At 40.5% G+C, this 10357-nt stretch overlaps 1 protein-coding gene across 2 annotated transcripts in view; it reads right to left on the reverse strand.

Moving 5' to 3' along the window:
* The window catches only part of ARFGEF2 (ARF guanine nucleotide exchange factor 2), a 36275-nt gene extending 26122 nt beyond the window's left edge, over nt 1-10153 (reverse strand). For both annotated transcript variants that reach the window (XM_082007297.1, XM_082007296.1), the window contains exons 1-4: nt 9965-10153; nt 2153-2183; nt 1247-1370; nt 416-562 (exon numbers count right to left, since the gene is read on the reverse strand). In XM_082007297.1, coding sequence (XP_081863423.1) covers nt 416-562; nt 1247-1370; nt 2153-2183; nt 9965-10103 — 441 coding nt within the window. In that variant the 5' untranslated portion in view covers nt 10104-10153. The remainder of the gene's footprint in view (nt 1-415; nt 563-1246; nt 1371-2152; nt 2184-9964) is intronic.
* Between the last annotated feature and the right edge of the window lie 204 nt (nt 10154-10357).

Below are 10357 nucleotides of genomic sequence, written 5' to 3' on the forward strand. Positions count from 1 at the left end.
CAACAGGCCATGATACTGCACCACAGTTACAGTGCCTTCAGTTGATGGCCTAATGGAAATGGGCATTACTAGCCTAGAAGATGAACATCAAGGTGTCTGCAAGATAAAGTATCCAGGCCATGGCTCATTGCAAAAAGAAGGACAAACATTTATAAATTATTCCCTTATGTTCTGGAGGAAACACATTTCACACAGCCTGATAGGAATGCATAAAACACATTTCACAAGAGGAAATACATTTCACACAGCAAGTATGACCTGGTGACAGCCTCCCTAAATTCAATGACACATCTAAGTGTAAGAAATGGAGAAACTGGGCCATAAATAGTGCTTCACATGAAATTTTTTTCATTTACATAAATCAAAGACAGAGAATGCAAATTAATATTGCACTAAAATGAACCAAATAAAATACCTTAATTATCTGCAGTTGTACTCCTTCATCTGTTTGAGGACCCTGAAAACAATTGCAAATGGTTTCAACTATTCGGTCAATAAGCCGTTTTCCAGGAGCTCCACTGTCTGGAGCATTGCCAGTGATATGTCCATAGGCAATGAGTTTCTAGGTAGAAAGAATGCAGGTTAGACAACCATATACTGCTAACTAAAACACAGTTAAGTACATCATAAAAAAGGGTGTTTTGGACAGCATACTTAACCATTTCAACACAAAAATTTAACACCATCAGTAGGCTGGCTACCAAGTACTTCGACTGTTCAGACATCTAGACAAAACAGACTTAGTAAGTCTTTTCCACCAGGCCATTTCTTCCTACCATAACCAAAGTTTTCTAACATCAATCTTCATACCCATTCACAACAGAAAGGTTCTGCCCTTAATTGCATTCATTTTTTCTATAAGAACCTAAAGAGCCACAAGGTAGAAAGATTCTAGAGTCTGACCTCCCATCAACATCAACAGTACAAGAAACACCATGATAAATATTCCTTTTATAGAGCACCACAGACAAAACATCTTTACTGAATAATGTAAGCACTCATGGGCTTCAGTAAAGGCTTGTTTCACTATAAAACAATACACACACACACGTTTTTGACTTCGACAAGACACACTTTCAGCCAAGTCTGATCACCTATTTTGCATGGTTTATGCATCTAGGCAGCCATAGTGGCTATCTGCACAGCTGTATGTACTCAGGACAGCATTACTACTTCACTCTAAGAAAGCCAACAGCACACAAGATTTTCAAACTGCATGTTCTTCTATTTCACTCTGTCCAAGTACCTGTAAACAATCCAGCGAAGTACTGACAATGCGTGGAGACTTTGACTGGCAGGCCAGTTCAAATGGAAGGAAATATTTATCTGCTTCAATGAAGTTTGCTTTTGGTGGAGCAGCAGTGCCTTCTCTAGGTCAGATAAGAAGAATTATTAATTTTTCTAACCATGTACATCACGGCAAACTACACTTCCTCCTTCTCTAAATTTAAAGCTGAACGGTACATAGCAGCATACAAATGTAATGCAAGTTTCTCTCACACATGCTTCCTTAAAGGAAGTTTGATTTTCTTTAAAAATCAGTATTGCATCTATCTTTTTCATAAGATTCTTCAGCTTAACTCTTCCCTCACTACACTCCAACACTATCCCGCTACCTGAAATACTGGGGAACTCCTACATAACTTAAATGATAATCTATCAAAGTTATTCTGAATTAATTAGACAGAGCCCATAAGAGGAATACTAAGCAAAGAGAAACACATTAGGGGCTTATTTTAAATCATTGCACAATGCTGGAAAAGTGTTTTAAAATTTGGATTTAAGTAATATTTAAATTGGTATTCTTGGTCTAGGTAGTTAAGAACATATACTGTCAGAGGATACCTACTGCTCTTTATGACTTCCTATCAGGCTATATTAAGCCCAGTAAAAGGAAGTGAGGAAACTAGCACCGTTTAGAAGTCTTGCAATTTTTTCACAGTGAAATTCAGAGGCAGTTGTGGCTTGAGTACCCATACCCACAAACATCGTTCAACTGGAACACACAGACCATATCATATTTTTGGCAGAAAGGTGTGTAACTGGGTGTTCACAAATTCATAGTTGTAATGTATATACACTCCTACATTTCTACTATCAAATTATTCCACTTGCTGTTTTCTGGCATAGTTTACAGCAATGAATAACTTACCTTTGCTTTTCCAGCTCCGTTTTTATTTCATCTGGAAGAAAAAAATTCAAAGCATTTAAACACACAACATAAGGTATCGTCATCAATAACACAAATAAGGAAAATGTAATAAAGCAAAGCTGCTTCAAACCAGAAGACTTACACTTCAGTATTTGCTATTGCTTTCCTATAACATTTTCAGCTTCAGAGATCATAGAAAGTTACACCATTTATTGGAAGGCATCTCTCTCAGCTTCTACATGAAAAAGCTAATTTTTCCAAACATTCTTAACAAAAGATATCTTTAGAAAACACAGGTATAGTATGCAACTTTTATTCAAGAATAAGTCTACGTCATAGAGAGCTCAGGTCTGCAGAAATCTTTAAGCCACTGCATAAACCATTAGTTCGATGCATCAGACCCTCCTGTTAACTACAATGCTAGTTAGCCTGCTTTTGTTAAACCTCACAGCATGACATCAGCTGAACAAACTCCCAACAGATAACAAGTCTTAAATGCATGCTGTCATTTTGCCAAGCTTTTTTTTTTAATTACAATTTTAGGGAACTTCTTATAAAATTAAATACAGAAAAAAGGATGTTTCTTTCTCATTTCTATTGTATACAGCAGCAAATCCCAAAGATGCTAGTATGGCTTTTTGAAGATTTCTAACATATCACCAAGATGCACAATACAGACCAGAACTGCACTACACCAGACATAGCATAAGCATGTGCTGTGAACACTGACAAAAAAATATCAAACACAGCACACACAGTAAGGCTGCACAGCCACAATAATTTGTAACACCATGTGGAATCCTGTCCATCCCACCCTATCTCATGTGCCCGCAAATGATCATGCCTACAAAACTTGTTTCAACTGCAAAGTTATCAGAAACTGAACATTCCCTCAGTACTTGTTCTCCACCACTCTGGAGAGGCACCATTGTTTGGCACTAGGTGTTCAGAGTTCAGGCGATTTCAGTTCTGTGAACCTCAATAATGCCTTCTGTCTCAGAAGCATCAATACACAAAACATACTTACAAACAAGGACTGCAACAAACACTTATTACAGGTTTCTGCACTGTCCTGTTGTTCAATGAATGTTACAGGAATTAATCCTTGCAGAGTATGCCTATTTTGTAACATTACAACCCCTATTTTAATAGGGAAAACAGATGCAAAATGTGGAGGAAATCTGTATAACTACAAGCTGTGTTAAGCTGCATCCAGGACTGGGACTTGGTATTCTGTCTGCCGTACTCTCTCATTAATGAAAGCCAACGCAGTCAGCAGCCAAGAAAGCAGCAGTATGACATCCACCAGCAATAAATGATGTAACAAGAACTGAAGGAACATTGTCCACCCTATAGTCAACAAAAGACTAGACAACAGAAAAATTGAAGATTCAACAGACCCACAATGCGTCACATTCAGAAGCTCACCATTTTCTAATCAGGTCCATCATGCAAATAACACTGCCCAGTAGTTTCAAAGGAGACAATTTTCACTTGCCAGTATTGCACAAGCCAGCGGCAAGGCAACTAGCTGAGCGCATAGCCCCAGTGCCTGGGATTTCAGAATTATAAGTAGCTTTGCAGCTCTGCAACAGTGCAAACCCAGCGTCATCATCCCCCAATACTTCAGGCTTCAACTGGCAAGGAGAGTCAACAGAATGGAGACTGTTGATAAGAAATAACCAAGGTTTCCCATGCCAAACAGACAATGTAAATCTTAACACAGCAACACGTCTTGGATCACTGTTTTCCTCATTCCAGTATCCAGTTGGTTTATTAACAAGATGGCTAGTCAGAAGTTCAATTCATCCAACTTTGATTTCCTCTTGATTTTATTAATTTCCCCATCTTTAGCATCACATCATGATCCACAGAACTACTGAGAACAACATACACTAAAGGACCTACCAATTTATTGTGTCCCTATTTAGATCTGTCTTGTTATTACAGCAGTGTATTCCTGTTGCCTACAGGAACTGGCTGCTTAAAACACAGTTTTCTGGGTAGTTTTACACATTCAGAACACTTAGTCCTACCTCCAGGTCTTGGCAGAGAAAGGCCTATTTTAGCTATAGCCAGAACCCCAAGTACAGCAGGATGCCAGGGTGGTGAGCTATAAACACAGTTAATGCTGTATTTCAGGCACTCTGTAGAACTAGGGTTTAGTTTTTTGAGGGTTTTCCCAGTGTGTCCCCCCCTTTATTTTTAAACACTTGCAAAAACTCACTCTCTGAACCAAGTTTATTTTTTACAAAGCAGAAAGACTGCCCAAGTCAGCCCAGTGGTCCTCCTTGCACTCAAAATGATAACTGGTCTAGTTTGGAAATAAAAGGCTTCCTTGATTTGATAGTATTTTGGTCAAATCAGACTAGACACTTTTTGATTACTCACAGGTATTTCTACAGCACATGAAATAGAAAGCTATTTTACATATAAAAGAGTTGATGCATATTTTTCCCATTGGCAGATCAATAAAGTGATTATCATCAGAGATAGAGTAAAAGAAAAAAAAATCCATGTATGATACGTCTAACTCAGTGAATGCGAGTTTTCTTTAGGGGCTTCCTTTTTTGCGCACTTAACCACTTCCCACGCCTCAGCAGCTGCCACTTCAGAAGTCGTGGACAATCCTAACTTTAGCAATCTTTGAGCTGAAACTGAAATCTGTTTAGTGCCCACTAGTCTGGCCAGCCTATTACTCAAAGCTTGTCTCAGTTCATCCAGTTCAATTTTGGCATCCTTCTTCCCACTGCACCCAGCTGCTGGCAGAAGGCAAGCTGAAGGTGATACACACCATCTTCATTCTGTGAGAGGTGGACAAGGAGGGCGTGTTAGGGAATCAAAATAAAAATTCCTCACCTAAACAGTTTGTTTAAAAACAAACAAAAAATTAATCAAACTATAGTAGGAATATTACAGCAATGAGTCCACCCAAGAAAATAAAAAGGTTATCTTGTAAAATTTAATACTGTGCAAGAAAAAAGTTTCATTGTTAGGATATGTTATTCTCAGCTACAGAATTGCTCACTTCCACACTTAGGGTGTAACCAAGTAAGGCTTTTTTTTCCAAATCTCTATATCTTACTGAAATAATTTCTCTTTCTTTCAAAGAGATCACTTCCCCCCATACTGATTGGTAGCAAAGCAGCAAAAAAAGTTTTGAATTGAAACTTCACAAAGATTTTAGCATCCCATATTAGAGGAATGACAGTTTCACTCTCAGAAATACTCCATAAATTAAAAAAAAAAAAATCTAAGGCCTGACCAAGTTCCCTACAATTTTATTATATAAAGGTTTCTCTCAAGCCATCTAAAAACACCTGCACCACAACAGTATTTTACTAGATAATGCTAGCAGAAAAGAATAAATGAAAGGACAAAAGCAAGTTACAGGCATGCCTCTGCTACTGATTGCATCAAAGCAGTTTGGAAACCTCCACATCTGAAGCGCCCATTTGGTGGTCTGACCACCAAAAGCGGTGGAAACAGAAATCGTTGCCTAACTGAAGTCTGTTGCCATGAACAGCTTGCCAAGCCCTGACCAGGCACAGATGGCTCCCAGAAACCTACTGCCGCTGTCACTCTTCTCTTCCAGCCATAGGATTAAGGGGCACAGCCCAATTCCCTTCCGCAGCTACAGAACACGGTCTGAATTTTGGTCAACATCTGGTCATCACAGCACAACACTGAGCCCTCACTCGCTGCTTTCGGTACTTGAGCCACCTGCTACTTTCAACGCCAGAATATATCAGCATACATCACACCTACTTCAGTCAGAAACATCTTCAACTCCAGGCACTAGGTGCGCTGCCCACTCAACACAAGCCTTTCAGCATTCCTACCAGGCACTGGAATAACAAGCAAGGCCTTGCAGCAATTTCTTCCAGAGCTTCTGGCCATAATAAAAGCAGGATGAAGCTCATGCTAAGAGTAGCTACCATTTTATATTAGATGGATGGTTTAAGTTTGCTTGTATTGAAAACTGTATATTAAAATGGCAGAAAAAATTGCCCGTCTGCAATTAGATGCATCCTATGTTAATGTACAGTCAAGTTTGTCTTCAGTGGAAGCAAACTAGTTCCTGTGCAGAAAATGGCAGAGCTTGTGCTAGCACAAGGACACAAGCAATGTCTTTCCACGGCTTGTCAGAACACCAGACAGCAGTGCCAATACAAACACACAGAGCAGGAGCAAAAGCTTCCCTCCCCCCAACCCAGTAAGCTCTACTGCATTGCCTAGCTCCAGGCTGCCTTCAACTTAAATCAAAAAACCAACACCCCACATTTATTGGTTCTATCCATCTACAGAGACCCCTACAGAAAAGGCTGCCACAGCGAAGCAAGACTATCTCCTCTTTGCCCCAGCGTTCTCAAAACATGCTAGCCAAGAGGCTACTAAACTAAGAAATGCAAACTTACTTTAGGCACCTGTTATTTATACTCAGAGACTTCTTAAACACACAACTAGATTCCTAAGTGAAGGCATGGTTTAAGAGACTTTTTTGTAAAACTCATTAACCACCTAACTAAACAAATTCAGATGTTTACAAAGCTCGAGGACACGTACATGGAGGTGCCTGGGCAACCAAAGAAGGTCACATAACTAAGTTGGCTGCACAGCATGTCATTAAAAACAGCCCTAATGGAGCAAGAGTAATAGTTTACATGAGAGACCTAGGCACACAATTAGCATTAAACCAGTATGAACTGCTGTGATACATACTGCCTGCGTTCCACTGTAAATTTTTCAAGATAGAGATTATTTTAGTAGATTTACTACGAACCACGTGTACCTAGAGCTCCATGTAAATGCCTATTAAGGAACTATTTTTAAACAATACACTGTCTGTCCGTTGAAAACAAGTTTTCTTAAAAACAGTTTTCTAAAGCAGAGCAGAACAGGTTCTCTGTTTAAAAACCTCCATTTCTCCCAATCTCTCCTGGGGTTTACTGGCACTAAGAATACAGGATACAACCGTTACACCTACTGATGAAGCAAGAGACTGAATGAAGGAATCTATTCAAACTCTGCTTACTCAACATTAACACTGTCTATTTCAAAGGAGGGGGTGGACAGAGTAAAAAAAACAGAAACAACCAACCCCAAAAACACCACTGGGAACAGGTTTTGTTCCTTTTCTTCCACACTTCTTATCCTATTTGAGCCTATGTTATTTCTCATTTCTACAAAGTAATGAAGATATTTTGCAGTCCAAAACTGCACAGTATTAGTCCAGTGACAGGTATATTACTGGGAAAGGAAGAGGGGGAAAAAAGGGTAAGAAAAATTTAAAATTAGAACAGTAAAACTATTAGAACAGATTCAAATTAGAATTAAAGAATAGCTGTATTTTCTACATAAGAATGACAGCAATTTTCAGTAGTAACTTGCTTAAGAACTCAGGATTTGAACACATTCAAAACAATAAAGAACTCACGTAAAAGAAAACAAGACCATCATTCACACAGTTCGAAATACATTCCTCTGTCTCACCAAACAAAAAAATTAAAGCATATGTAATGAACAGAAATACTACTACAATAACACTACAGCAGGAATTGTAGAAGCAGTAAAGCAGAAATTGTAGAAATAGTTGCAGGTTAATTTATATTTGGTAGTTCTAAAATACACCAGCTCTTCTCTGTTTCAAAAAAAGATTCATCATAGACTTCCCTAGTCCCAAGCGCAGATATCATTTACACATGACCTGTGCCTGTGTTGACTGGATTATATGTGGTACAATACCTCAAGGCTCCATTAAAGAGACCATTATATAAATAAGACAGCACAGCAAACAGAATTTAGTAAGAGGTAGAAAGGGATTATTCAAAGTATGACACTTAGAAAAGAAAAAAAGACAACAACAGCTGACACAATTACCAGTTTCATAAAGCAAACTTCACATTTCTCTCAAACTGAATTAATTTTACTCAGAGTTAACTGGCCTTTGGCCTTTTTTATTATTCAAAACACTGAGGCTTCTTTCATCCATAACAGTTTGTGTACATTACAAAGTTTGGTCTGAATGCCTCAAGTTACCACAAGTAATGTTCTCCCCACATTTCATAGCATATTTACTATTGCACAGGGCTTGACAGTTAAGCTAACATTTTTGAAACTGAAGTCATAGTCTTAGTTAATATAAAGTATAAACTTAATAAAACTTAAGTATATGTAAGTAAAAGTAATTTTTTTATTTGAGTAAAAAAAAAAGCTTGACTTAAACAGAATAAAGGAGAGGGGGAATCACATGTAAATAAAAGAAACCACATTCATTTTAGCAACTTAAAATAATGCAACGACCTTCACCAAATATAACAGAGGTCTTTTAGTACAGTAATCAAGGCCCTGCTAGGGCAGGACAGTTGGGCAACAGAAGGTTATCTATTCATGCTGACCTCTGCTGTAGTCCAGGAAAGCACATGGACTTTTTTTTTTTCCAAGCAAGACTAGCAAAAAAAAGTCCATCATCACAAGCATTAACTGCCCTTGAGTGTACTGTACCTTAAAATATGCAGACATAGAATAGTTATGATCCAACAGGCAAATACTAATAGGTGGCTATTGCACAATACCCCTCTCCCAAAATCATAATCTTTGATGTGTTAGCAAACGTAAAGACCTTCACTAGTAATCTTCCAAGAAACTTCCCTTTCTCACCCTCTAGATGTATTTACATAGCAGCAAAACAGGTTCCCAGTCCTGTAAATGGGTTGGGTGCATGCTGGGGGAGTTGCGGAAGAAATCAGGAAAATGAAGTAGGAAGTAAGTAGTCTCTAACTGCTAGGGCACACACTATACTATTGCTCACAATGTCAACTTTAAATAATAATTTAAAAATAACCTTCTATCTGACTACTTTTCTCTGGGTATACTATCACGACAATTAGCTCCTACAAATTTCTTGAAGGTAAGGACTGTGGGCAGGAACATTAAAGTGACAGCTATTTTTCAAGCTTGCTTTCACAGTGCACTGGACAGAAATTGCATCTGCCCAGTTTCCTTATGTACTTAACCTGTCTTTTCTTCTGGATACAGTATATGTTCTCAAATTAAAGAAAAATATTCTAATAGATACATCACCTTTGCAGAGTAAGAAAGGCCACAGAGAACTCCAATTGTAAGAGCTATACTGCTTTACCCAATTTATTTTTTCCCCCCTTCACAATATACCATATGTTTTCAGAACTTGAACACAGAGACCTGTATCATCAATTTGTACTTGGAGGAGATTTCAGGACTAGACCACCAACTTTGCAGAAAGTATTTTCAGTTCTGCAAGACACCACAGACATTGTATGTATTTGGCTACACTGCTAACAGTTTTTAGCCAGTCCAACCATGCGTTGGAGATAAGATGTCACAAAATTACTAGCACTGGAAGATTTGAGACGCCACTAGTCGAATGCCTTAAACAGCCCATTTCCTAGTTTAAACGCTTATAATAAATTTTCTCAAAATCACTTCTAAAGTGACAAACACAACCCCCTTTTGTTTCATATCGAGACCAGAACTTAATAAAACAGATACTTGGGGTTTTTCTCCTCGCGTTTGCGCGACTCGTATGATAGAGCGAGCCTTCCCCCAACTCCGAAGTCCCGAGCTCAGCCGGAGCCCCGGCTAGCAGCCTCGCAGCCGGGGGCCCGGGGTCCCCTCGCAGCCGCCGGGGACCCGACGTGGCAGAGGGCACCACCGAGAGTGGTAACACCGCCTCCCGCCCCCGCCGGGCCGGGCGAGCGGGGATTCCTTTCCCCCACCGCCAGCGGCGTCCTCTGCCAGCCCCGCGGGCCGGGCCGGGCCAGGCGGACTCACCCAGCGCCACCTGGCAGGCTCTCCGCAGCTGACCGTGCGGGGGCCGCTTCGCCTCCTTCTCTGCCAGGATCTTCTCCAGGGCCCGCGACACAAACATGCTCTTGGTGCGGGCGTCCTGCTCGCGGGCCGAGGGCTGCATGGCGGAGCGGCCCCGCCGCGGGGCACGGAGGGGATCGCCGGGGCCGGCGCTCAAAACCCGCGGCCGCGCCGCGACCCCATCATCCGGAAGAGACGCACCTCCCTCAGCAGCCGCCACCGCGCCACGGCCACGGCGCCGCCATATTGGCACCGTCACGTGACTCAGGCTACCACCCCGCCTTCCCGCGTTGACCTCCGACCCGATACGCGATGCCGGCACCGTCACGTGACTCAGCCTACCACCCCGCCTTCCCG

Source organism: Phaethon aethereus, assembly GCF_964289735.1.
Source record: "Phaethon aethereus genome assembly, chromosome: 16".
NCBI classification, from domain to species: Eukaryota; Metazoa; Chordata; class Aves; order Phaethontiformes; family Phaethontidae; genus Phaethon; species Phaethon aethereus.